This window comes from Cyprinus carpio, chromosome B22 (genome assembly GCF_018340385.1).
Source record: "Cyprinus carpio isolate SPL01 chromosome B22, ASM1834038v1, whole genome shotgun sequence".
NCBI classification, from domain to species: Eukaryota; Metazoa; Chordata; class Actinopteri; order Cypriniformes; family Cyprinidae; genus Cyprinus; species Cyprinus carpio.
In genome coordinates this window covers 27,910,875-27,937,247 of record NC_056618.1, presented here as the reverse complement: position 1 = coordinate 27,937,247, position 26,373 = coordinate 27,910,875, and the positions used below count along the sequence as shown (strand labels likewise).

Below are 26,373 nucleotides of genomic sequence, written 5' to 3'. Positions count from 1 at the left end.
GAATTTGTTAGCTTTTCATGCCATTAATCCAAATAAATAACAATTGACCGCTTGTCTGATCAATGAATCATAATTTGAGCAAACTTGTTTCCTGAAGCTTAAATCATTTTCAAGATAAACAATCTCACCCTTCCAGAGAAGAATATTAAATAAAGTTTCAAACGTATGTTTGGGAAGCGCCTTATCATTCAGTCCTGTCAATCATCATTACAAGCCTAAATAAGCAGTCATTGCATCATCCCAGTGTCATTTCTTCCGTCATCCCTCATCTATTTATGTTATCCTCCCTCTATATAGTATCACAATGGGGGGTTGAACTCGGAGCTCAAGCTGAGCCTTGGGTTCGAGCCTCCATTGAGAACACCAATCCAAGTTTGTTTACCATTAACCATCAGGACTGGGTGGGAAGGTGAACTCGTTAAGTTAATATAATGACATGTGACACCAGGTTAACGTCATGCTCAGGAGAATAAGGAATGCTGTGAACAGTTTCTGATGTAAACACACATGTATGTATATAACCAACAAAAAACTGCTACACAGAACAATACAATATACAGTTACATGCTGTATTTACAGTATGCACATAACGTGATAATGTATAGTCTATAGAAAATATAGAAAATAAATGTGCATTTATGTATACTTAATCATTATTGTATAAGTGTAGCACAATATAATATATTATTGTGAAGTGTAGCACAAACCATTGTCACTATTCTAAAGCATACAGTATAAACGGTAGTGTCTCTATGTGCTTATATGCTTATTTATGTATTTAAAATGTAATGAAATGACAGATAAGTCTTAATTAAAACACTGCCACCTGTTTAACAGTGAACAGAACAGACATCTGATGAAAAAAAATAGCTGCTCTCATTTTAATAATGAAGTGAAAGCAGAGATTTGATCCACAGTTTCTAATTTATGTCAGTTTTAAATTAATGTCTTCATGTTTAAAATCACACACAATATTTCTTCTACCTAGACCAGCTATAATTAGCAATAATATTGTGCAGACCATTGAGTCTGTGTCTTTGAGTGAACTCTTGTCTACGTCACATCTCCTCAATGAGGCTTCAATAGTAATTATCTAAAATAGCAGCAGTTGAAGAACCTCAAGAGCTTCTTGAAACAGCTCAGGCCAAAAGACCCTGATCCTAAATTTAGCAAGGAAAAAAAATTGCAAGGAAATATTTTGCATTTGCAACACTGAAGAGAAATGAAACAGTACAACAGCAAGAAACATGAGCATATACATTTTTTGTTTTTTTGTTTTTTTTACCAAAGACAGTAGGCTGTAATTGCTAAATTTGGTCCTTAATAGGATATGTGTTGAAACTGTAACAACATCCCAACAATTCACAAGTAATCAAGAAATTGTGAAGCGAAAAGCTATGTGTTTGTAATGAAGAAATCCATCAGTGAGGCATTTTTAACTTCAAACCAGATAAAATACAAGCCGTCTCTCCATAAAATTGCTTTCTGCAGTGAAAAGGTCAGTTTGTCTGAATCAGCAGGAAAATGCACATCAAGCACCATTTACATGCAAAAACAGTCCAAAACAGTTCTAAACAAATATGTTGCTAGAATTTAATATGAGAAGAGACAGGCTTTTTCACTGGAGAAAGATGTTATTATGGATTATGGACTCATATTTTAGTCAAAAGCAATGATTTAAAGTTGAAATGCCTTAATAATGGATTTGTTTATTACAAACACAGCTTTTCACAAGACGTTAATTAATAGACTTGGCACTTTCATTTATGCCTGCTCCCAAAAATGTTAATGAGTATGTATTTTCCTGTATCACTTCCATAAATTCTTGTTTGGGAAAAACTTGCTAAGCCATGTTTCCATGGTTTTAAATGGTGTGTTGTTTTAAGAAAAGCTGAACACAGGATGTTGGGAAGCCACTCCCTCTGCTGCCCTCCCTTGAAACTACAGAAGGGACAAGCCAGAGTCTCATTCAAAGCAGCCACAGACTGAGACAGCAAGGAATTCACACATACACACACACAGACAAGCACACATCAGTATAGACGTGCTCCAGTACAGAGGGTTACAGACACACACAGAGGGGCTTCACTTGTGAAATCACTCACTCACTGCCTGTAGCAATTTCTACCTCTTGCTTGCAAACACACACACACACACACACACACACACACACACACACACACACACACACAAGCAACAGCTGTCAACATGTTGCTGCCAAGAGCTTTGACCCTGTTCATCCTGTGGGGTAAGTTGTTTTTATTTTATTTTTTAGAAAATTGTTGCCAAGTACAGGGAAAAGTTTATACATTTGCATCATATTGTGTCACTTTAAGATATTTGACACTCTACTATTGGATACTGTTTTTAGATTATACATTCTTAGTTAGTATGTTAGCATGTGACAGTCTGTAATTGGTTAACAATGGTTAAATTATTCAGTGATCTAGTGATAATTTGTGTTTGTATATGATACCTAGTGTTTCATTGGGTATAACATAATGCTCAGTGCATAACAGGCACTGTAAACAAACTTCAAGGTCAATGTATGTGAGAAAATGTACTAAGCTAAGTTTTTACTGCATGTAAAAGCATTCAAAATATTGCTAATTTTAAGCTACATTTTTCTAAGTCAACTTAGTTAAACTGTATCCATAATTAAGCCTTATGAGTTAAAGGTTTAATTTAACCTGCATAACTGTTACTCAAGGAAAGTGGTGGAAAAGTAAAATCATGCCTGCTTCTGGCACTCGTCAGTATGACTCAGCTCAACAGTGCTTTTATTTATTTATGCAATAAAACTCACAATTCCCCGAATTCAATGGGACAACCGCCAATGTTCTTCTTAGAGAATCTTTTAGAAATGTCATGTTTGTAGGTGACACACTGACACCTGAAACTACCTGTCATCTGAGTGCTTCAAGCAGATAATTATGTCCTTTAATCAGCATTATTGGTGTCTGACAAGTGTAGACATAACAGATGAGCTGCTGACATGAGTAATAATGTATAATCTTACACTGGAAACATGACGCACTTGAATTCTTAGATTATACCATGAATATTTCAATGATACAGAACACAGCATCTGAACTGATATATCTGCATGTGATTTTCTAAAATTAAATGCTTGAAATAGTTTGTAGACTTCCTGAAAATAATGAAATGTTCATACTAAATCCTATGACTTTTTGTTTATTCCTTTGACTCTGTTCAGGTTCTGCCTCTTGTGTGCAGTATCAGGCTGACTTCAATATGATGGGAGTCACTGGTTGGATCTTCTTCGACTCCACAGAGAACAAGTCCACCGTTAATCTCACAGGAACTGGCACATGTCGATACAATATCTCCCTCACTATGTTCCCAGTTATGTATGGCCATTTTGCTTCACCATGTCAAAAGTCACACATAGGAGACAGTGTGTTCACATTTACTGTAGATCAGCCTCAGGCTGCTGTGAATGTGTCCACGCTGTTTGAACAGCACATTAGTCTGGATGCCCTCTCGGTGCTGGTGAACACATGTAATGGTACAAGGATTTGTGCCGGACTTACTTCTAAGTCCCAGGTAAGAACATGGCGGGCACGGTTTTTCAGTCCCGTGGCTGGAAACGTCTACATCCGGCAAGTGATGGGAGAAGCAGGAGCAAGGGTTCTCTCAGATCTAAGAAATGTCAATCTGACCAGGACTTTTTCAAATGTCACGATTTTAGTGTCACAAAGCTCTGCCACCAGCTGCAATGCACTTCTCGGTAATCTGGATCTCAAGAGTCTTACAAAGCTGGGCGTTTTGAATGTGGGATCACCTCTAGAACCTGTTAAATCTCGATTGGAAATATCAAATCTCACTTCTAATGTCCGCTTCGCTGTTCTCGACTTGTCCTCAAGCTACATGTGTGCAGAGATCCGAAGCATCGCAACGAAGGTAGTTAGTGCTGTTGTGAGCATGCAAGGGATTAAAGGCTACTTCTCCTTCCATCAACCATCTCCGTTTGATCTCACTACCATCACTGTTAACCTGAAAAACCTGAACAGAAGAGTTGGGCCGTACCACGTTCATCAGTTTCCCCTTCCCCAAATGAGATCCCTGCCAGATAGCAGCTGCAGTAACAACAACCTTGGGGGTCACTGGAACCCGTTTAATGTGAATACTCAGGCACCAGCGTATCCACCACCGAGAGGCTCCACTCATGATCTCTTTGAGGTTGGAGATCTGAGTGCCAGACATGGGTCTCTGGAGAATACAAATAACTTTCAAGCCACTTTCACGGACTGGAACCTACCCCTGTTTGGGCGGAATAGCATTGTGGGTCGCTCAGTCGTGATGCACATGCCCAACTCAACCAGATTTGCCTGTGCAAGTATCAGCTACCCAGGCGAAGTGACTGTCGCCAAGGCTGCCTTTCGTGGTCTGGTTGTGGGGACGATCCTGTTCACCCAACTCAGTAGTGACCCATATTCTGATGTCTCCGTATTCATGGACCTATCCTACGGACAACCTTCTGCACCTTCTACGGTGAATCACAACTGGCATGTCCACAACTATCCCATCAGCACAGAGACTGACGATGACAAGGGATGTTGTCTGTCCACTGGAGAACACTGGAACCCATACAACATAGACATCACAGTGAGTGCATACGCTGTTAACTGTGCTCCCGACAGCCCTTTTGCTTGTGAAGTTGGGGATATCTCTGGCAAGCACAAAACTGTGGACCTACAGTCTGAGATGGGATCAGTGGCCACCAAGAACTTTTATACTGACACCTCTTCTTGGGTGTCTGGAATGATTGGACGTTCTGTGGTGATACATGGTCCAAACCAAACAGGTCCACGGATCGCTTGCGCAAACCTCACCTTGTACCGTTTTCCCTCCGCTCGCTCAGATTCTTGGCTTGGACCTGGAACCTCTGAAGGACAAGTCCGATTCTCCCAAGACTCTCCTCAAGGACCAACAATCCTAAATATCTCCTTTACCGGGCTTAATGCGAGAGCTGGTGGCTACCACATCCATGTTCTTCCAATCAAAAGCACACAGGAACCTTGCTCTGACACAAACATCATGGGACACTTCAACCCGTTTTCTGTGAACGCAGCCTCATCTCCAACTCCAGGGAATGGCACGGTTGACCAGTATGAGATTGGAGACATCAGTGGGAAGTTTGGAGACCTGACTGGTCAAAACAACTTTCAGAATCAGTACATGGATGGAAATATGCCACTTTCAGGACCAAACAGCATAATTGGCCGGTCTCTGGTCATACATTACACCAACACCTCAAGGTTAGTTCCTTTCGAATTGGACATTCTCTAACAGTCACCTGGCACAGTGTTATGACCTCTGAAATAAATATAAGCTATTAGTTTGCTTCTCTTCTGTTAGAAGCAGAACCATAAATAGGTGAGACAGGAAAACACCTGCAGGTGCAGGTTATGATATAATTGATTCCCAATTCTGCATTTTGTCTTAGTTCCTCAGTTCTTCTTTGGCAATCTGTGGCATTAGCCACATTTAACTGATAGCTAGATATTTTTTTTAATGTTGTCAGATATCTGAAATACCTAAAGACTAAACTGTAATGAAAAGCATGTGTGGGAAGATTCACACAGCTCATTCCTCTTCACACATCTTTCATTGATTATCTGTGCAAATATTACACCAGATTTCTTTGGCTCACCCAGGAATGAGGGAGGAAAATTTATAAGCTTAGTTGAACATTATCAACTTAAAATGTATTTTTCCACTATTTACAGAATGCGGTGTGCAAATGTCTCGGCAGAAAACTCCCCAGATGGAAACTGGGTGATTGCCAAGGCCATGTTTAGTAATGCTGTAACTGGGACAGTGACGATGGTAAGAAGAAAATTACATAGTTTAAGCAGATTTTTATAGGTGTTGCTTGCCTGTTCATAACTTTTCTGGTTTTGCTGGTTGGTTGCCAAGACCATGTTGCTAAATGGCTTGAATTGCCTGTTTTGAATTGTTTTCACTGTAGCTAAATTAAAGAGAATTGTGAAAAATAAGTATCTCCCTCATCTCTACTCTCTCCCACACTAAAGTGGTTTAAATCTACCGTCACTTTAAATCTGCCACAAAAAGATGACGCTGCTAATAATGCTGGATAGGGGAGGATGGGGTGGAGAGGGGAGATGGGTAACTGGGTGAGGCTGTGGTTGTGGAGGGGTACAGCTCTTGTCCTGCTGGGACGGTATGCAGGCAGATGGATCTGTCACATGCCGCACAGCAAACCAGCAGCTGTCTTGTGGTCTTGGTGTTGCATGCGGAAGAACGATACACATGATTTAGTAATGAGTAATAGTTTTATATTTATAACACATTTTGTCCAAAGCATCTGGTACATTTAAGCATGTCTTTAACTTTTTTTATTTATTTTTTGCCTCCACCCAGTCCTGAAATATTACAGTACTTTATAGTGTTTGCATATTATATTACTCTTATATATATATATATATATATATATATATATATATATATATATATATATATATATATAAACAAATATTAAATGGGTCATACCGTGTCAACTCAACCAGAGGTCCTCAGCTTAATTTTTTTTATTTTGCTTATATTTTTCTGATGGAAGATAAACATGTATAGTGATGAAAGCCAAAATATTAAATGCCATAGATGATTATTTGCTGAGTAATCCACTGTTTTGTAGAGGCTGGTCAAAATGGCAATTTTCACCTGAGATTCAGAGCCAAATTACAGTTCTGTAAAAATGACTTCAGAAAGATGGCAGCATCTTTGTTTTATTTTTTACACAGAGATTGGTAGGTCTGGTAGAAAAAGCACTTTGCTAGTTTTTTCCTCTAAAGTTTGCATGCCTATAACTATTAAATATATTTTAATGCCATTTTAGACATTGTGTCTTAACAAACTTTCCTTTTGGAAGCTTTATTTTTTTTAAGGCCCTGTATGGTTTAGTTCCAGAGATACAGCAGTTTTCAATATGCCTCCATTTTGGTGGAAGGGGATCAAAATGGCTATTTTCAGAGCCAAATTACAGGGGCGTAAAAATGCAAAATCCAAAATATGAGCCAGGGAAGTTTTTGAAATTTGGTTGATTTGACACAGAATGACCCAAATGTAATAAATTAATGCTAAATGATAAACTCTACATGTTATTAGTCCCAGCTAACCTTTCCAGATGGCAGCTATGGGGACGTTTTATTAGAAGTGGATGTGCGGGCATCACAATTATCAAATGTAAGTTATATTTTATCAGCTTTTTTATTAGTCATGTAAGCTATCACAATTAAATTTCACTGAATAAGAGGAAATCTGCTTTTGGTTTCCAGCTTGCAGAAGCTTCCTGGTACATTGCATATAAGCCAGTGGGGTCAGATGGCACATGTCCTGGTGAAGAAGAAATATTTAATCCATTCAACATGACAAATGTAAGTGAGGCCTATTTTCTCATTAAACTGTAAAAATATTATGCAAAATAATTAAGACAGAAATCGTTCTCTCTCAGATGAACAGCTGTTCTCAGGTCAGGTCTCTGTCCTGTGTTGTTGGAGATTTGATGGGAAGACATGGACCCATAAGTCTCACCAAGAGACAACTGTACAATGACATTCTGTTGCAACTGGCCGGAGACTTCACAGGTAGCAGATATGAATAACTTTAACACTTATGATATGATATTGGAATAGATCTTACATAGAAATGGTCTCAATGTTTTACCCGCAGTTGTCCAGAGGTCATTAGTTCTCAGACTCAATAACACCACAAGCACATGTGCAGATATTCTCTCAGCATCTCCATCAGCCATGCAGATCTTCCCCAAAATGGCCTCCTTCAGCAGGTATATTCTTCAGCTCCGTAAATGTTTATGCTTTTAACTGGTTTAAATATTCAGAAATATTATCTGTATCAAAAAGGCCTTTAAAAAGAATAGATTAAATAGAAGTAGATCCTTAAGGTGACAAGTGCATGTTTTTACTATATGAAATAACAATTAAATTTCCAATTATATACATATTATGCCATTGCCAGTGTCTTGAAGTTTCATAACTTTAATTAATTTTTATATCAATGATAATTCTGATTGTGTATTTATTTTTCATTTGTTTTTTTATTTTTTTAATTAATTTTTATATCAATGATAAATACATCTGAATGTTTTATGTTTAAACCCTTGTTGGTTGAATTTCATAAAGACAAAAAAAAAAGTAATAATAATAATAATGGATGGGAAATTATTATTATAATTCAGGTGACTCCTGGTTTCATCTAACACACAATGCTTCACCTTACTGTAACAGTTTTTAGTACATGCTGTGATGTGTTTTTTTTTTTTTTATCCTTTAAAGCATAAAAAGAATTATCGCAGGTCATTACTTATTACATTATATATATATATAAAATACATTTTTGCATAAGCAATACGTTTTTTTATGACACATTTACTGTTGTGTACAGGTATGATTTCCGTAAGAGAGTGGCAGATGTGTTGAACCTCCACATATCCAGAGTGTCTATCTTACCTGGTTCTCCTTTACAAGGGTCTGATGGGAAATGCCAGCAGGTCAATTATCTGGTGTCAGGTAACACAGAAGAGCACAGAATTTGAAGTTTAACTTTTTAAGGAATCGCTTTTATCTTCACAAAACATTTTAAAAACTTGACGCCTATATCGTGAGATACTGTAAAAAATAGTAAGATGCTCAACTGACACATGTATCATCTTCACAAATCATCTTAAAAACTTGTAAATTAGCTTTGAAATTTATAAATAATATTAATATATATATATATATATATATATATATATATATATATATATATATATATATATAACTTTTCCCACTCTAATTGACACCTTTTTTATTGGTCAAGCCAAAATTAGAAGGTGTGACGTTGTCAGTTAAAAGGCCACTACTCTGTGATCTTCCCACACTTGGGCCCTTCTTCCGGTCTTTAGTGCCCTTGTTAGTGTGCCTGCCTCCCATGCCAGTGACACTCTGTGATCCTCCCACACTTGTGAGGTTGTTCAGTTATTTAAGGATGGGTTACGTTGGTGCCGTGACCCGGATGGGAGTAAGGTTTAGGGGTTTGAGTGTAATGGAGGCCAGCTGGTAATTGCTGCACAGGTAAACCTGTCTCTACTGATCTCAACTGGCACACTAGTGACTGACGCTAGGGGCTATGGTCTTTAAAGTCCTTGTTATCCCGGAGAGGTTACATTAGTATTGTAAAAAAAAAAAAAAAAAAGTTATTTTCTGGGGTGTGCTCTTGTCTTTGTGTTGAGTCTGGAAAAACACACAGGTTATCATTGTTATAGTGGACAAGGTTGTACAAATCTAGGAGAGCCTGCATGTGTCTCTTGAGGAATTGTTGCCCTTGTGAGAGGAGGAGAATTTTCACTGCTGCTAGATCCATTTTATGGGTCCATTATTCTTTGACACATGGGTTGCAGCAGGGATGAAAAAGGCAGGATCTATGTGTAACAGTTTTTATTTGTAACTAAACCAAAATCAGGAAAGAACTCACAGGTTACGCAGCAATCTTAGGAAACACGAACAGAACAACCACATTACCAGAGACAATAACGCACAAACTCTAGTACAAACTGAGGGCTAGATATACACAAACTAATAAGAGGTAAAACAAGACAGGTGTGACTAAATGAACCAATGAGTAACCATGGTAACTGATAAATACAGACAAAGGAAATTGATTTAGAAACAGTGCAAACTAACAGGATAACTCAAACCATGAATGACAGAAACAAACCAACTCAAAGTACTACAGAATCATGTATAGTTTGAGAAGTTTGGATTTAAAAGGATTGCGATTTATTTGTACAGTGAGAGTAGGACTTGAGTGTTGGCACAGTGTATGCGCCGCTTAACCCTGACAATATCCATATTATATACTGTAGTATTATTAACATCAATATTAACATTAAAAATTTAAATAATTCTAATACTGTATATAGGCTAATATTAATATTATACATATATTCCAGTACAAGAGCTGGCAGAAGAGAGCCACTCTAATGTAAAATCTTTTGAGGGTTTGAGTGTGTCTTTTTATATATTTTTTAGGTTGTTTGATTGTTGCTCTCCTCTCCTGAACTTACTTAGTATGCTTTGTCTGTCAAAACAATGAACAATCCCCTCCTTTCAAAAGGCACAAAAAAGGAAAATTGCACCGTAATCTGATGCGCGTTTGGAGCATAGAGACCCTGTGATCTTGCGCAGCCTCGTGAAACAGGAGAGTGGTATATGACAGAGTTCTATACCACAGGACAACCGAGGAAACAACCGAAACATTGTATTTAATTATTTATTTATATGTATTTTATTTATTTATTTTTGATGGAGTGTTCTATAAAAATCACTTAGTTTAAAAAGTTTAAAGAAAGTTTTATAAACTTTATGTTTTTATTTATTTTATACTTTTTAATGATTTATCATTTTTAAGCGTAACTTAATAACTTAATATTCAACTTAATCATTTTATTATATGTCTTTGTTATAACAACTTGTTTTCCAGGTGAGGTGAGCCAAGAAAAGCTGAAATCAGTTAAGACGAGTGAAAAGATGGGTGTTTTCAAAGAATCAAAGGCGTGCACTCCAAGTAAGCCTGAATTCTGTGTTTACCCACATTTATTTACATTATTAACAAGTGCTTTACACTTTATCACCTGGAATTTCTTTCTCGCTCAGCTGGAAACACAGGACTGATGCTGGACCCCTGCAGGATGTTACTGTCCTTCATGACGGCTGCAGTCTGTCTGCTCGGGTTACTGAGGCACTAGATTAAGCTTTCAGTGATATCAAAGCACTGCCTTCACTTTGTTACTTTAATAAACCAGGACATGTTCAGCCCAACACCAAGAATGTGACGAATGATCAATATTGCAAGCCATACCTTAAAGAACATCCCTCATTTCATCATGTTACACACCTACGTCCTTAAAAGAAAATGATATGATCATGTTTCACAATCGTCTAGATCTTGCTGCTCTGTTCTAAATGGGATTAATGGACATGAATCCATTGTAAATTCCTCAAAAGCCTAACTTAATACTGTATTATACTGCTTCTCTGATTTATTTCTATTCACTGTGTATTTTGTATGATACAATCAGTGCGAATACAACACAACCCTTGTTCTAATGCAACACAATTCTATAATTTATTATGTGAGCCTGTGAAATGAAGTCTTACGTCTTACTTACACTGTTTGTGTGTTTTTCATGGGTGTCTGGCAGGTGATTTACTTAGAATGTTACTCAAATAAATGTTATAGGCTATATAAGCTTTAAAATAAAATGAATTATTCAGCAAAGATGCAAAGACATTTACACTGTTAAAAATACATATTTCAAATTAACTAAATATCAAAGAATCCTGAAAAGCAGCACAAATATCAACATTGATAATAATAAGAAATGTCCCAAAATAAGCAAATCGTTATTTCTGAGGAATCACGTGACACTGAACACTGGAGCGATGATTCTGAAAATGTTAAAATATATTAATTTTAAAATGTATTAAAATTAAATTAGTTATTTTTCACAGAATTGTTACTTTATTTGTGATCAAACAAATGCAGCCTTGGCATGCATATGAGACTTCTCCTTAACCCAACCCATATACCTTATTCAGTAGTAATTAATAGGCTGTTTTAATAACTAATTATTAATATATTAACATGTTAATTTCAAATAATTGTAACTTTTTACTTAAAAGAAATAAATATAAATTATGTAGCCTATGTATATAAACACACACACATACACAAATAATAAAAATAACCAAAAGTACAAAACAAAACGACTAAACTATGAAAATAAAATCTAATTCAAAATATTAACAAAAACAGCTGTCTACTAGACTACAAGTGGGCGAGTCGCCGTACGCGCCATGTGACTGGAAGAGGCAGTCTGTCACGTGAGCGCACACGTCATCGTCACTGTAATGGCAGCTTCCTTTGCACAATAACACAAGGAACCAGCAGAGTTTTACCAGTTGTTTACATCGCAAGGCTCGCCTCTGTAAGGTAACTGGTGACTTGTTTGATGTCAGTCGTTCACTGTGTGTGCTCCACGCTCAGAAAACAGCAGTGGATTGTGCAGCGTGAGGCCAGCACGAGTGTTATTGTTATTGTCGCTTGCATAACATGCGTGTGTTTGGATAAATGGAGAAGCGTCGGCGCGGATCACACAAGCTCTCTCCTTTGATAAGAATAGCGAAAATTTACTAAATAGCGAGTGAAACTTAAATAAAAACAAGTATGTTTGCAGATTAATATATTTTATGTTTTTGAAAGCATTGTGTTTGGATGAACGGCACGGGGGACTGCCACACCTACCACGGACAAAACATAATAAAAATAAATTTAACAAAGTTTTCTTTGGGTTTATTGATACGTTGTTATGTCGTCGTACACTGCACATCTCCCGTCTAAATTAATGCTTAAAAACTGACCGTTTAAATATAGATTGTTTATATCGTTGAACTGTAAAGACCTTCTATCCAATCAGCTGTCGATATGATAATTCCAGGGACGTGATTGGATGATGTAACACTGGCCTGTAGATGCTGGAGCTTTTGAGCTTTGTAGCTTTTCTTTTGTGAATGAATAAGCTCAGGCCACAGTGTTTCTATCTATCTGTCTGTCTATCTGTCTATCTATCTATCTATCTATCTATCTATCTATTATCTATCTGTCTGTCTGTCTGTCTATCTATCTATCTATCTCAAAAGAACTTTGATGAATATCTGTGCTGATTTAAAGTTTTATTTAAATAAAACTAAATTGTAATAAGAGATATTTGAAACATCTATAACTAGAGTATCGTGGAATATATATATGTATATATAAAAACAAATCATTATAATAACCATGCTTTCCCACAACATTACTATGATTATTGTTAAAATAGTCCCTCATAGGAATAGTGTAAACTTGAATCAGAATATTTATTTATTTATCCATTCACTAATTTGATTCCCTCATTCTCTGATAACAATGACAGAAAATGGTATCTTTAAAAAAGGAGGTTTTGTGGTTGTCTTTTGTAAAAAGTATGGTAAATGGTTGCATGATCACAGGACAAGGAGAAGTAGACAGTAAATCTTTAACTATGGGATGGTCGCTTTACGCCACCTGAGAGACCGTCTGTGCAAGGTACAGGTTAACAATCTCATATCTTTCCAACTTTGAGCTCCACGTTACCAGTAAGTTCTCTGGTTCACAGACGGAAAATGGCTGCAGGTAATTCTTTATGTTCACAAAAGCCTTTGTTTTTCTTTTTTTTTCGTTTGCACTTATACACACACTTGCACAGTCAGAAACATGTAGATGTCTGATCTCTCGGTGGTTTGGTAACTTGTTAATTGTGAAATCATGTCGATAGACTTGTAATTTGATCTGGTGTCACTAGCAGCGGATTCAATTCATGATAAACTAATATCAAGGATGCATTTTTACAATGTTTTGAACAAATTTACATAATAGTGTTTTTTTTCTGGTCTTGTTTAACATAGGTCTGAAAGTGAAAGGTCATATTCATCAGAATTAGATATCGATTGAAATATTACATCAAATATTAAGTCTAACTTTCTTTTTCTCTCAACAGACGCTATGTCTCCGAAGATCACAGTGGAGTTGCTCAGGCAGCTCCGCCAGGTCATGAAGAACAGCAAGTACATCACAGAGCCCATCCAAGCGTACATCGTCCCATCAGGAGATGCACATCAGGTGATACATCAGTACACTTAAACCTTTGAGCTGGGCTCCACAAATTTATAAACATGCAGACTGTTTTTTATAAACATCTCATCTTGCTTGTAATTGATATATATTCAGCCTTTTAACAATTCAGCCTGTGAGTTACAAACATATAGTTTGTGATTTATAAATAAACAGACTGTCGTTTGTATAAATACTGTTTTGTATGTTTATAAACATTTGATAGTGCCTGAGATTTACTTAACAGCCTGTGAAGTATAAAAATGTACAGACCATGATTTACAAACATATAGCCTGTGATTTAAACATTCAAACTCTAACCCATTCAACCTGTTATTTATAAATGTACAGACTGTGATTTGTAAAAATGACTTCATGTGATTTCTAAACATTTGTCCTTATAAACATGCAGACTGTGATTTATATAACCTGTGATTTCTATACATTGGACCTGTGATTTATAAACACAGCATGTTATGTATAAATATTCAACCTGATTTATAAACGTACAGACTGTTATGTGGAAAAAATAAAAAATACTGACTGTGATTTATAAACATTCCAGCTTATAAACATGGAGCCTGTGATTTGAAAATATACAGCCTGTGATAAATAAACATTCCAGCTTCTAAACATTCAACATTCTAGAACCAAATGACATCATTAACTTCAGCTGCTGCAGGGAAGTTGTGTGTGTGTTTGTCTCTGTCGTGCCTGTTAATTTCTATTGTGTGAGACGTGAGTGACGGGCTTCCCTCACCCCCTCCTCTCTGGCTCTGTGATTATGAAATCACCTCTGATTACATGTGTGTGTGTGACCTCCTGCCGAGTGTTTTCCTTCATTCTGCTGGCTGGTTAAATTAGCAGTAATTAGGACTGATTGCTGACAGAGCTGATCTCTTTTTTTCCCCTTCATATCTCTCTTTTTTTTTTCACTGCATCTATTCATTCTGCAGAGTGAATACATCGCGCCCTGTGACTGCAGACGTGAATTCATCTGTGGATTCAACGGCTCTGCAGGTGTGTGTATCTCCAAAGTATTCACTTTTATATAATTGCGATATGACAACAGTATAATTTAATACCTTTTTTACTCGATCACAGTGGAGATTTATCAACTATAAAGCTGCAGAATCATAGGTGAACACACATAGGAACAATGGCATTCATAACAAGACAGATTACTTATAGAAATAGATCATAAGCAGTATAATCCCAATAAAAAAAAAATTTGACAATGCTTGACCGTGTCACTACTACAAGACAATGCAGTTCACCCCACCCCAATATCATTCACTCAAAGCATGGGGGAGTAAAACTGGGATTTCAGGGTTCATATCTTATGATTTTGATAGGCAGCTTTGTCATACATGACTTATAAATATACAGCCTGTGAATTTATAAATGTACAAACTGTGCTTTATAAATGTACAGTGTTATTTATAAGTACAGCCAGTGATTTGTAAACATACAACCTGTGATTTATAAACATTCAGCCTGTGATTTGTAAACAGACAACTTTACAAACACACAACCTGTGATTTATAAACATTCAGCCTGTGATTTGTAAACAGACAACTTTACAAACACACAACCTGTGATTTATAAACATTCAGCCTGTGATTTGTAAACAGACAACTTTACAAACACACAACATGTGATTTATAAACATTCAGCCTGTGATTTGTAAACGTATATCCTGCGATTCATAAACATTCAACATTCAGCTTTTGTTTTATAAACAATCAACAGCCTGTGATGTATAGACATGTATAACTTTAGAAATATAGTGCCTGTGGTTTGTAAATATGCAGCCTGTAATTTATAAACATTAAGTCTTTTAAGCAATTAATCTGTGATTTATAAATGTAGGCGCTGTAATTAATAAACATGCTTGCTCCAGGTACTGCTATTGTGACAGAACAGCATGCTGCTTTATGGACAGATGGGCGGTACTTCCTGCAGGCCAGCCAGCAGATGGACAATAACTGGACTCTGATGAAAATGGGTACAGTGAATGATAGCATAGTTTTATGATGTGAGATTGCTAGGTCATTACTTTTGTTATCGGATTGCTGTTACATAATCGTGAAAGCATGTCGGCCAAGGTGCTGCTTTTCATAAGCCATTGCAAAACATTTGAGACTGAACTTCATGACTTCACATAAATCAGTCTTGAGCTTTACATTGATTAGTGTATAATATTCAACATTGTTTGAAAGAGCAATCAGAAAATGATTATGACATTTTGTATTGTCAGGACTGAAGGAAACACCGTCTCAGGAGGACTGGCTCATCAGCGTTCTTCCAGAAAACTCCAAAGTAGGCGTTGATCCTTGGATCATTGCTGCCGGTGAGGAATTCAACAACAAGACCATAATGAATATAGTTTTGCATTATTACAAATATTTTCATTCATATAAAATGTCATGTAGATATACAGACATCATGCAGGTGCATCATGTGTCTGTGATTGTGTTTTCAGACCAGTGGAAGAACATGTCTAAGGCTTTGAGCAGTGCGGGACACTCTTTGGTTGCGGTGCAGGACAATCTCATTGACGTCATCTGGGAGGACCGGCCCGCTCGACCCAGCACCAAACTCATCACCCTGGGCCTCAAACACACCGGTCAGCACATCTCACTGGATGATTTACAGTATACAAATATGATCTTACAGGTCAGTCATAAAACATCCACGAGATTGTGCCACAATAAAATAAGATAAAATGTTGTGGTTGCTTTTTCTCCACGTAGGTCTCACCTGGCAAGATAAAGTTACAGCTCTGAGAGGAAAAATGGCAGAAAGGAAGATCTCCTGGTTCGTGGTCACAGCTCTAGATGAGATCGCATGTACGTATCACCACACAGCACGCTTTGTGTGTGTGTGTGTGTGTGTGTGTGTGTGTGTGTGTGTGTGTGGTTGTGTGTTTTTAGTGCTCAGATCACGACTTAGCACTTATTCCCTCTCCACTTTCTTATTAAAGAGCTCTTGTGTCAGATGTTGATAATTATGGACATGATTGCGCGAGGGAGAAGCTTGTTTTGCCATATTTAGGAGAATTTTTTTGGGGAAATTTAGTAATGATGCTGATTACATTTTGAAATATTTTAAATAAATATTTATTTTAAATTGTAATAATATTTTTAAATATTTAGAATTTAAATGCTAGTGTATCTATAAGTTTGTGTATGTGCACCAATGTATTATTCACATACTTTGACCTTTTTACCGCATGATAGAAGAATTATGAATTAATGCTGAAGATATAAAAATAAAATCTCACTTTCTGTCTACAGGGCTTTTTAACCTGCGTGGGTCAGACATCGAGTACAACCCGGTGTTTTTCGCCTATGCGATCATCGGCATGAGCAACATAAAGTAAAACTGCATTCCGTTCTTCACTTTATACTGAAAATGGTCTAGATTTCAAATGAAATCTGACACTCATAGTTGTCCTTCGGTCCATATCTTGTTTTAGATTGTTTGTGGACAGGAAGCGTCTGATGGAGCCTGTGGTCCGGGAGCATTTGGAACTGGACAGTCCAAGCAAACCAGAACTGACCATACAGTGTTTTCCATACGAGTCTGTGTACATGGAGCTGCAGGCGGTTTGTGCGGCGCTGGCACCCAAAGAAAAGATGTGGATCTGTGACAAGGCCAGCTGCGCGCTTACACAAGTCATACCCAAGGTCAGTCAAGATATGTAGTGATTTTGTGCTTGTGAAGACTGTGCAAGTTTTTACTGATGTTTTTTCCTGCAGAATATTCCATTTTGTTCAGAAATTCGTCATATTATTTAAGTTAAATGGCAATGCAACCTGTGTTCTAAACCTTAAAGGAATAGTTCACTCACAAATGAAAATTGTGCTGGAAATTTACTCACTCTCACCCTACATCCAAGAAGAAGAGTTTGTTTGTTCATCAGAACAGATTTAGGTAAATGTAGCATTACACTTGCTCACTGATGGATCCTCTGTAGTGAATGGGTGCCGGCAGAATGAGAGTCCAAACAGCTGATAAAACATAACAACAATCCACAAGTAATCCACACCACTTCAGTCCATCAATTAATGTCTTGTGAAAACTGCATATTTGTAAGAAACAAATCCATTATTAAGAAATGTTAACTTTGAACCTTCTTAGGCCAAAATATGGGTCTATAATCCATGATAATGCTTTCTCCAGTGAAAAAGCCATCCCTTGTTTTCCCTTCACAGCAAAATATTTGTTCAGAGCAGTTTCAGACTGTTTTCACTTGTAAACAGTGCTTAATCTGTGCATATTTCTCTCCTGATTCAGACAAGACAACTTTTTAACTGGAGAAAACAATATTATAGATAGAGGACTCATATTTTAGTTTGACATTACAAATGTCTTGATTAATTGTTTTCTAAGAAATATGCTACTTTTCATTTCACAATATGTTAACTGATGGAGTCGTGTGGATTATTGTAATTTTTTTATCAGCTGTTTGGACTCTCATTCTGACGGCACCCATTCACTGCAGAGCATCCATTGATGAGCAAGTGACGTAATGTTAAATTTCTCCAAATCTGAACAAACTTATCTACATCTTGGATGTGCTGTAGGAAAGTAAAGTTTCACCAAATATACATTTTTGGGTGAACTATTGCTTCAACAAGTCTTGATATTTGATTATTTTTCCATCTAAAGTGGTCGAATATGATTAAATATTATTGATTAAACAATGGTAAGCGTTCAGGCCCACAGATCTGCGATCCCATACACACCCTTATGTCTGGCTAAAGCTGTCAAGAACCCCACAGAGATCCAAGGCATGAAGATGGCACACGTAAGTCCACATAACTAGAGCTATTTCAGAAATCTTCGACTTTTTTGCTTTATGATTCACAATATGTTTATCACAGATTAAAGACGCAGTGGCGCTGTGTGAACTTTTTGCTTGGCTGGAGAAAGAGGTAATCTTGTGTACAGTTTATTCACTGGAAATATATTTAAGAGTTTTTCGCAATGTGTCTTCTGTTTTTGTAGTACAATTTCATTTTTTTTTTTTTTTTTTTTTTTTATTTATTTTTTTTTTGAATTATTTAAGAGTTTGTATTTGTTTTTTTTTGTGATTCCCAAAGGTACGGTCACAGAGATATCAGTGGCAGATAAAGCCGAAGAATTGCGAAGGTGAGTCAAACATGCTGCATTTGACCAAATTACTTAAATTAATGTGTGTGTGTGTATATATATATTTATATATAATATAACTTGCTGCTGTTTTTGTCTTATATGAGATTGTGGAGCCTCTTATGGTGATCTGTGGAACTGCAGACACGAGGCAGCAAAACAATCTACTTTCAATTGAAAATATTTTCTTTTCTTTCTATCTAGTCAACAGAAAGACTTTGTTGGGCTGAGTTTTCCAACCATCTCTAGTGTGGGACCAAATGGGGCCATAATACATTACATGTGAGCTGTTCTAATAATCTAGTATTTCATAATATATTTGATTGAATTTTTTTTTTTTTTTTTAAAGTATCCTTTTCTGTCTTGTTTTTTAGGCCTCTCCCAGAAACCAACAGGACTCTTTCTCTAAATGAAATTTATCTCATTGACTCCGGAGCTCAGTACTTGTAAGCACACAAGCACCGCTCAAGAGAAATCACAGTCAACATGAGATTATATTTATTTTATAAATGTAGCCGTTCCTGAGTGAAATTTTATTAAAATAATAAAATGTAATAAAATTTTTACATTTTAATCATATACAATAAGTCTGTATTTAAAAATGTAGCTATCCAGGATAAAATAAATACAAATAATATCTAATATGAATTTTTATTTTTTTGGTATCCAGAGATGGAACTACAGATGTGACCCGTACGGTGCACTTTGGCACCCCCACTGATTATGAGAAGGTAAATAATCTCAGAGAACCTATGGATTTGCCATTTCCATTACTTTTTTATTATTATTTTACTTCAAGATCAAACTCTCTTTCTACTGTACAGTCTGAAAATGCTATTATAATGCTAATAGTTGTGTCCTCCCACGCTCTGATCTCCACAGGAGTGCTTCACATATGTCCTAAAGGGACACATCGCTGTCAGTGCTGCTGTTTTTCCCAATGGAACCAAAGGTAAGAGCTTGAAATCAGACAGTTGAAGCAGTTTGAGAGAGAGAAATGCTTTGTCTCAGTGGATTGTGCTCCTGGGTTCAGGTCACCTGTTGGACTCGTTTGCTCGTGCTGCTCTCTGGGACTCTGGGTTGGACTATCTTCATGGTACCGGCCACGGTGTCGGGTGTTTCCTTAATGTACATGAAGGTCCATGTGGCATCAGCTACAAAACGTTCGCAGATGAACCTCTGGAGGCTGGAATGATTGTCAGCGATGGTATGGAAACACATACGTGCTTTAATCATTTCTATTTTCTCTCCTTATGTTAGAGATATCTTTACCTCGTACATTGTAAATTACTTCTGAGGTATATTTGAGTCTTGTACACTTGTGTTTGTTTAAAGAGCCTGGATACTATGAAGATGGATCTTTTGGCATTCGGATAGAAAATGTTGTCCTTGTTATTCCCGCCAAAACTAAGGTAATGACTGCATCAAATCACACCTTAATCTCATCATAATTATACCTAGAAAATAGCCGACTTTAATTTTCCGATGCAGTTTATTTCAAAGATGCACTAGGTTCATTTTTGTCCCAGTATTTTGTTGTTGTTGTGTGTGTGTGTGTGATGCTTCATCAACATTAATAGGTGTCAGTATTGAGTCAAAGACATAACAGCACAAACTAAACCAAAAACTATATCATGTACTTTTGAGAGATCTAAAATAAGACATTTCAGCTTTTCCTTTCCTTTCTTTCAGTATAACTACAGAAACAGAGGTAGTCTGACGTTCGAGCCCCTCACTTTGGTCCCCATCCAGCTGAAGATGATCAACACAGACCTGCTCACACAGAAAGAGGTAAAAGCAGGACGACAGATTTTCTCATAAATATTATTTGGTTTAGTTAAGTAGTGTTAGTGCTTCAGGGTATGTTTACATGATGACAACGTACTAAAAATGGAAATGTTTTCCTTTGCATTTTTTGAAAAGTTTTGCGAACACTACTTAAAATGCTGTATTATTTGTGCCAGGCCAGAAGTTGGTTTATGTCACTTTGTAGAGAAACACTTCGCGTCTGCGCACATAGCTTTTGATTTTTTTTTGTAGTTTTGCGAACCATCACCGTTTCCGAGTCCAAATGCTCTATCAGATACCACAAGAAAACAACAAAAGGTGTTATTTTATTATGTCTGTGGTATATTGTAATATCTTATGTGTACAAAACTGCTCTATCGGATACCACTGGAATACTATTTTGTAAGTGATTGTATATATTAATGATGTAAAATAAATATAAAAAATATTTTTGTTTGGGATGCTGTGAGCATGGAGACTGTAGTGTACACCGTAAGTTTGAAAACGTTTAGCTTAAATATTTAATATGAATAAACAGTGCTCATAAACGGCTGCTGAGGTAGTATTCTCAAGTGAAGCGAGTTGAGGCTTGGACCCGGAAACAGCGATTCCAAAGTCACCACTTAACAACCGAATGGGCACGTAGATAGTTGATTTCGTAGTTTTTATAATTTTTTTTTTTTTTTTTTTATATATTGTATTTTTTATTTTACACGTATCTTTTGGTTGTGCAGATTGTTATTAACGTTTTTTCCAATTTCAATTTTTTTGTATTTTAATTGATAAAACACACGTTTTCTGTTTTTAAATAAAAAAAATGGTGTTGTATAAACACAACCAATTAGCATGCTAACTTTATGCTGTGTTTTAAGCAGTTAGGCTGTTTGTAGGCCGTTTATAACTATGGAAAGAAATCTCACAAACATCGTTTGTTACAAAGTGTTTATTTATTTTTAATCTAATAAATTATCTAAAAATGATTAAAGCTGTCTAAACCCAACACACAACCTTTCAAAGTAATACTCCAGTTGCATGGGTGTCTGTTGCAGGTGGCCCCCACCCCCATCCCCTCAGTTTTGTTTTTGAAAAAAAAAACAACAACATGTGATTGCGTATTCTGCTAATGACAAAATTTACATCATTATTACATTATGATTGGGTAATTTACATCAAATTACATCGGCATAGGTGTAGAAAATGGAAGTGTACTGAATGCTTGCAACCACTATTGTGTGATAAATGTGTGAGTAAATAAATCCTTTAAACCTCTATGAAATGGCTTTCATTATCCACCTTATTCCTAAACGGGTAAGTAAGCCTATGGGCGAGACTTCCGGTTCATTAGCCGCTATAGGAAAATAAAGAGAAGAATTACAATGTGCAGTTAACGGTAAAACTATTTGCACTACAAACCAGTGTGTTCATAATTAAGATGATACATTAAAATAATATGGTCAATCTGCAATATCAAGCAGCAAAATGAGTGGTTTTGTACAGATAAAAATAGCTGAAAGCGAATGAGCAATGGCCGTGCCCATTTTTACGTGACAATAACTTAATAATACATACTTGTCTTCCTGCAGCGTGATTGGGTGAATGACTACCACAAGAAATGCCGGGAGACGATTGGGGCGGAGCTCGAGCGGCAAGGCAGGAAGGAGGCTCTGGATTGGCTGATCCGAGAAACTCAGCCGATTGTGTAAAGATATTGTTGACTGATTCTTTTGTCATCTTGGTAACGATCGCCAGTGATTTTTTTTTCCCTGTCGTTCTCTCTCAGTCTTGATCTCTATCTGCTTTTCTGGTGGATGTACTTCACATTCTGCTTCTTTTGTAAAGCACGCTTTAATCAGCTGTTTTATCTCAAATAAACTCTTGGAAAAAGATGCGCAGCATTTCTCTTGACATTGTAAGAAAAAGAGCAGCGTGAACATTCTGCTAAACGTCTCTTTTTGTGTTCTACGTAGAAAGAGTGTGATACGGGTTTGGGATGACATGACGATGTGCACACTGTTCTTCAAACACTAACTTTCTACAGCTGCATGTAAAAAATGGGCGGGGCCAGGATGATGCCACTGGTGGGGTTGCTGGCATAGTCCTGCAGCGTGACTGGAGTGTGTATGGACACGGTGTGAGGGGGGATCCTGTCCTCCTCGTGTCCCACAGGCAGAGGGTTGGTGTAGATGTAGTGGATGCGTGAGTTGTCCTTCGGCCCCTCCTGTCTTCTGAACAGGGTGAGCGGGTTACGGAAACTATGGGTTTTCCTCACACACATAACACCCACTGGCTCTTCAGGAACCTCGCTGGATATGGCGCTCTCATAGACACGCGCCCGTTTACACTTCCTGTGACACAAAGACACGCACCGTTACAGATATTGGACACAATATAGACACAAGTTTTGCGTTTCCAACTTCGCATTCTTGCTTAAAAGTTTTGCATACTCCTCATAAACATTGCATTCCCCTGCAAAAGTTTGTGTTCTTTTTCAAAAGTATTGCATTTCCCTGGGAAAGTCTGTTTGCTCGCAAATAATTTTTTCTCTTAAAATCTTTCCATATGCTAGCAAACAATTAGCATTTCTCTGGGAAACGTTGCGTTCTTACGCAAAAGTATTGTTTTCCTGATAAACTTTGTTAGCTCGCTAGAGTTTTCCACTACTCTGAAAAATGTTGTGTTCACTTGCAGTTTTTGTGAGAGAAAGCAAGTTTTGCAAGCAAAGTTTTGAAATAAATTATATTGCAATGCTTTTGCATTTGATTACAAAAAATTTACATTCCTTTAAGAAACAATGCATTCATTTGCAACACTTTTGTAAAAGAAAAAAGTATTTCAATATTTTTTTTGTTTTTTATGGAATTTGTTTTTTGGGGGGTTTTTGTGGTTTTGTGGTAGTTTTGTGAAGTTTTGTGAGAGTTTTGTGAGTTGAAGCAGATTTTATTCCAATTATATTTCAATGATTTTGCATCCCCTGAGAAACTTTGCATTAATTTGCAAAACTTGTGTGATCGGAAATAATATTAGGTAGAAGGAAAAACTAGATTTTAATGCTTTTGCAAAAAACTCAAAAGCAATGACAAAGTATATATTTCAATGCTTTTGAATTCACATGCAAATCTTCTGTGATGGAAATAGTGAGGCAGGAGTTAAATCTGTTTCAGTGCTTTTGGAAGTGAATGCAAAAATACTCAGAGGAACAATACTTTTGTAAGAGAACTCAAAATCATTGAAATATAATTCATCTCACATACTTCAATTATCATGTCTCATTGGGGGTTTACTTTTTTCTTTCAAAAGTACTTTTTGTTTTAATTTTGAACAACAAATCTATAGTTTTACAATGAAACTGCAAACTTTATATGAAAAATTTTGCCAAAATAAAGTGTCTGTGCTGTTTCATTTCCAAATTATTCAACTTCTTTAAAGATTATTTTAACGCAAGGACATTTAAGCAAAACATTATCTGTGGCTTAAGTGTCCAGCACTTTTTTTGTGGCATTGTTTGTCTGTTTACTCACCTTCTGTGTCTTCTGTACGAGATACAGCTGATGATTCCTGTCACTGTCAGGACGCACAGAGCTATTGATGAAAGGGTGATGTTGAACACCTTGACTTCTGTGTGAGAAAAGTGAGAAATAGACAACGTAAGCATATTTTCTTGGGTTTCAAATGACAAAACATACTGTAAAATCTACTGTCGTGATTGCCAAATGCTAGTGGATCATGTTCATGAGTTAAAGCACGGTTTACTCACCATAGAGAGCGGCTTGTGTTTCTGTGTCATTTGGTTTCAACAAGGCCGTCCCATTAAGAGACAGATCGATCCCCGTTAGGCTCATGCTGGCGATGGCATAGGCCAAAAGTGACCAACAAACTGCTCGGTCTGGAAAGAGCTGGTGAGAATATTCATTAGTATGAAGCCATGTGACTATGTGGATTTGTTTCCACGGAAACGCCGCTACCTCATAGCCCCAGTGGCCCCCTAACTTCATTCAACTTTGACAGTTTGGGGTCCTTAAAGATCCAGGCCGCATCCCAGAAACACAGCAAAACGGCAAGTTTTTGTCCCTGATCCAAAGAATACAGAGAACAGGATTCATTTGGAAACTCGTTAAAAGTGTTTGCGCAAAATAAAGGGGAAATTTCACATCACGTATGCTGCATCTCTTTTAGCAGGGCCTTCTGCAGTCTGAACAGATAAACACAAAGCCTACATTCATTAGCATTCATGCTTCATTTCATCTGGGACTTCAAAAACAATATTACACAATTAACTCTGGCTCTCGACTTGAGAATGCTGGGAAATTTTCCCATGATGCTCACACATTGTTCACAAAACGCTGCCTATTCTTGATTTGCCTTCAAAGTTCTTTTCTGGAATAGCTGGCTTCTATTTTTAGACAATCCCACTGGTCTTTCTATTTATAAAATAAACAGATTTAGGTTCCGCGTTTCCTAAAGAACATTCCTCAGACACAAACACAGTGAATTTGGCCACAATGTGTATTATCAAGACATTTTTAATGTCTTTATACATGACTGTAATGTTCACTGCCTATAAACGGCAATAACGTTATATTTGTACACCATACATAAGTACACACAGATTTAGTATATTAGTGAAATGAATTTAATGTCTCGTGACTGAATTGTTGCTCATGCAATGCTCAGACCAACCGCTAGATGTCAGTGTTGACACTCCAATCCGGCCGCTGAACTTAATTATAGCTTATTATGTTTAACAAGTGCTCGGTTTTACACATTAAATCAATAACGGAGTCATTACAAATATCTGCATTGCATCAGGTAGCCAAAAAACATCGGACTTACCGCATAAATATCCGCTTTGTATCAAGCACGAGCTGGACTAGGCTAAGTAAACATCATAAAACGCTTCATATTTCTAAATATTGCACATAAACCGCTCTGAATCGTTTCATAATGAGTCGTGAATCTTTGACCTATGAGCTGCAGATTTATGGCTCTTTCACTCAACAATATTTGTCTTTGTAAACGAAGGCTTACTAGTTTTCCTGGAGCAAATTTGATTTGTTTGGCTGTTGTTTCTCGTGATTTTATGGCAAATGGAAATCAGGAATTTTCTTCTCTTTTAAGACCTATGCTGAAAGGTATAATCATGCAACACTGTATTTCAAGCTTGATACCAACATGTGGGACACATTACCGTCTTGTTAGGTCTCCAGCCTGAACATGGGTTGTAAAAGAGTGCTGGGTTTAATTATTTGTCTAAACGTGTTGCTCTTCATGTTGTGCCAGAGTCAGTAGATGTGGTGCAGAACCTGTGCCCGGCGCTTGAGGATTCATGGGGTCACTCTCACCCCACTGCCCTCCTCTGTGTGTTTGCTGAACTGCCTGCTGGGTAAACCTCGCTTCTCCTGGACTCAGACATGGGTCAGTGAGAGGCTTCGATGCTGATTTATGACAAATGCCAGTTATGATAACACAGAAATATCGCTCTCACCATTCTGCCACACAAACAGGCCACCGAGCGATTCTTGTGGGTCGTTCCCAGCGGCCTGCCTAATGTTTCAACCATTTTTCATTTCAGAAATCAGTGTCGTTCCTGCATGATAGGTATGCCCAATAATACAGTAATGAAATATTGATAGTGTGAGGAATTCTGTTTGAATTATGTGGTGATTTCATTTGTCATTCGTTGTATGTTTTTAA

General features: G+C 37.0%; 3 protein-coding genes across 4 annotated transcripts; 2 read left to right on the top strand and 1 right to left on the bottom strand.

Annotated features, from left to right (window-relative positions):
• Positions 1–1,938: 1,938 nt before the first annotated feature.
• Positions 1,939–11,214, top strand: LOC109064071. Its single transcript, XM_042749336.1, has 10 exons — positions 1,939–2,248; positions 3,218–5,282; positions 5,754–5,853; positions 7,153–7,230; positions 7,323–7,421; positions 7,499–7,631; positions 7,717–7,831; positions 8,449–8,573; positions 10,528–10,611; positions 10,701–11,214. The coding sequence occupies exons 1-10, from the start codon at positions 2,209–2,211 to the stop codon at positions 10,790–10,792; spliced, it is 2,931 nt and encodes a 976-aa protein (XP_042605270.1). The 5' UTR covers positions 1,939–2,208; the 3' UTR covers positions 10,793–11,214.
• Positions 11,215–11,896: 682 nt separating this feature from the next.
• Positions 11,897–22,568, top strand: LOC109064069 (xaa-Pro aminopeptidase 1-like). Of its 2 annotated transcripts, none has more exons than XM_042748956.1 (20): positions 11,897–12,039; positions 13,622–13,743; positions 14,691–14,754; positions 15,638–15,742; positions 15,995–16,087; positions 16,220–16,363; positions 16,491–16,586; positions 17,034–17,115; positions 17,216–17,426; positions 18,461–18,550; positions 18,627–18,677; positions 18,836–18,894; positions 19,099–19,176; positions 19,269–19,340; positions 19,565–19,625; positions 19,777–19,846; positions 19,928–20,101; positions 20,230–20,306; positions 20,587–20,685; positions 22,266–22,568. In XM_042748956.1, exons 2-20 carry the CDS (start codon positions 13,627–13,629, stop codon positions 22,383–22,385), a joined length of 1,863 nt encoding a protein of 620 aa, XP_042604890.1. In that variant the 5' UTR covers positions 11,897–12,039; positions 13,622–13,626; the 3' UTR covers positions 22,386–22,568. The 2 variants fall into 2 exon arrangements, with proteins under 2 accessions (XP_042604890.1, XP_042604889.1); XM_042748955.1 differs by lacking the exon at positions 11,897–12,039 and adding an exon at positions 13,107–13,257.
• LOC122141467 lies at positions 22,480–24,952 on the bottom strand. Its single transcript, XM_042748957.1, has 3 exons — positions 24,437–24,952; positions 24,201–24,297; positions 22,480–23,027 (listed from the first exon to the last, which is right to left on the bottom strand). Exons 1-3 carry the CDS (start codon positions 24,672–24,674, stop codon positions 22,715–22,717), a joined length of 648 nt encoding a protein of 215 aa, XP_042604891.1. The 5' UTR covers positions 24,675–24,952; the 3' UTR covers positions 22,480–22,714.
• Positions 24,953–26,373: the final 1,421 nt, after the last annotated feature.

Bases quoted from the DNA above. Each gene is read 5' to 3' on its own strand.
- LOC109064071 (XM_042749336.1), top strand. From the start codon at position 2,209: ATGTTGCTGCCAAGAGCTTTGACCCTGTTCATCCTGTGGG. The intron at 5,854-7,152 runs GTAAGAAGAAAA...ACATGTTATTAG, and splicing joins TAACTGGGACAGTGACGATG to TCCCAGCTAACCTTTCCAGA. The intron at 7,422-7,498 runs GTAAGTGAGGCC...GTTCTCTCTCAG, and splicing joins ATCCATTCAACATGACAAAT to ATGAACAGCTGTTCTCAGGT.
- LOC109064069 (XM_042748955.1), top strand. The intron at 15,743-15,994 runs GTACAGTGAATG...TTGTATTGTCAG, and splicing joins CTGGACTCTGATGAAAATGG to GACTGAAGGAAACACCGTCT. The intron at 18,895-19,098 runs GTGAGTCAAACA...CTTTCTATCTAG, and splicing joins AAAGCCGAAGAATTGCGAAG to TCAACAGAAAGACTTTGTTG.
- LOC122141467 (XM_042748957.1), bottom strand. From the start codon at position 24,674: ATGAAGTTAGGGGGCCACTGGGGCTATGAGGTAGCGGCGTTTCCGTGG. The intron at 24,298-24,436 runs GTGAGTAAACCG...TTTCTCACACAG, and splicing joins AACACAAGCCGCTCTCTATG to AAGTCAAGGTGTTCAACATC. The intron at 23,028-24,200 runs GTGAGTAAACAG...TTTGTGTCACAG, and splicing joins TCGTACAGAAGACACAGAAG to GAAGTGTAAACGGGCGCGTG.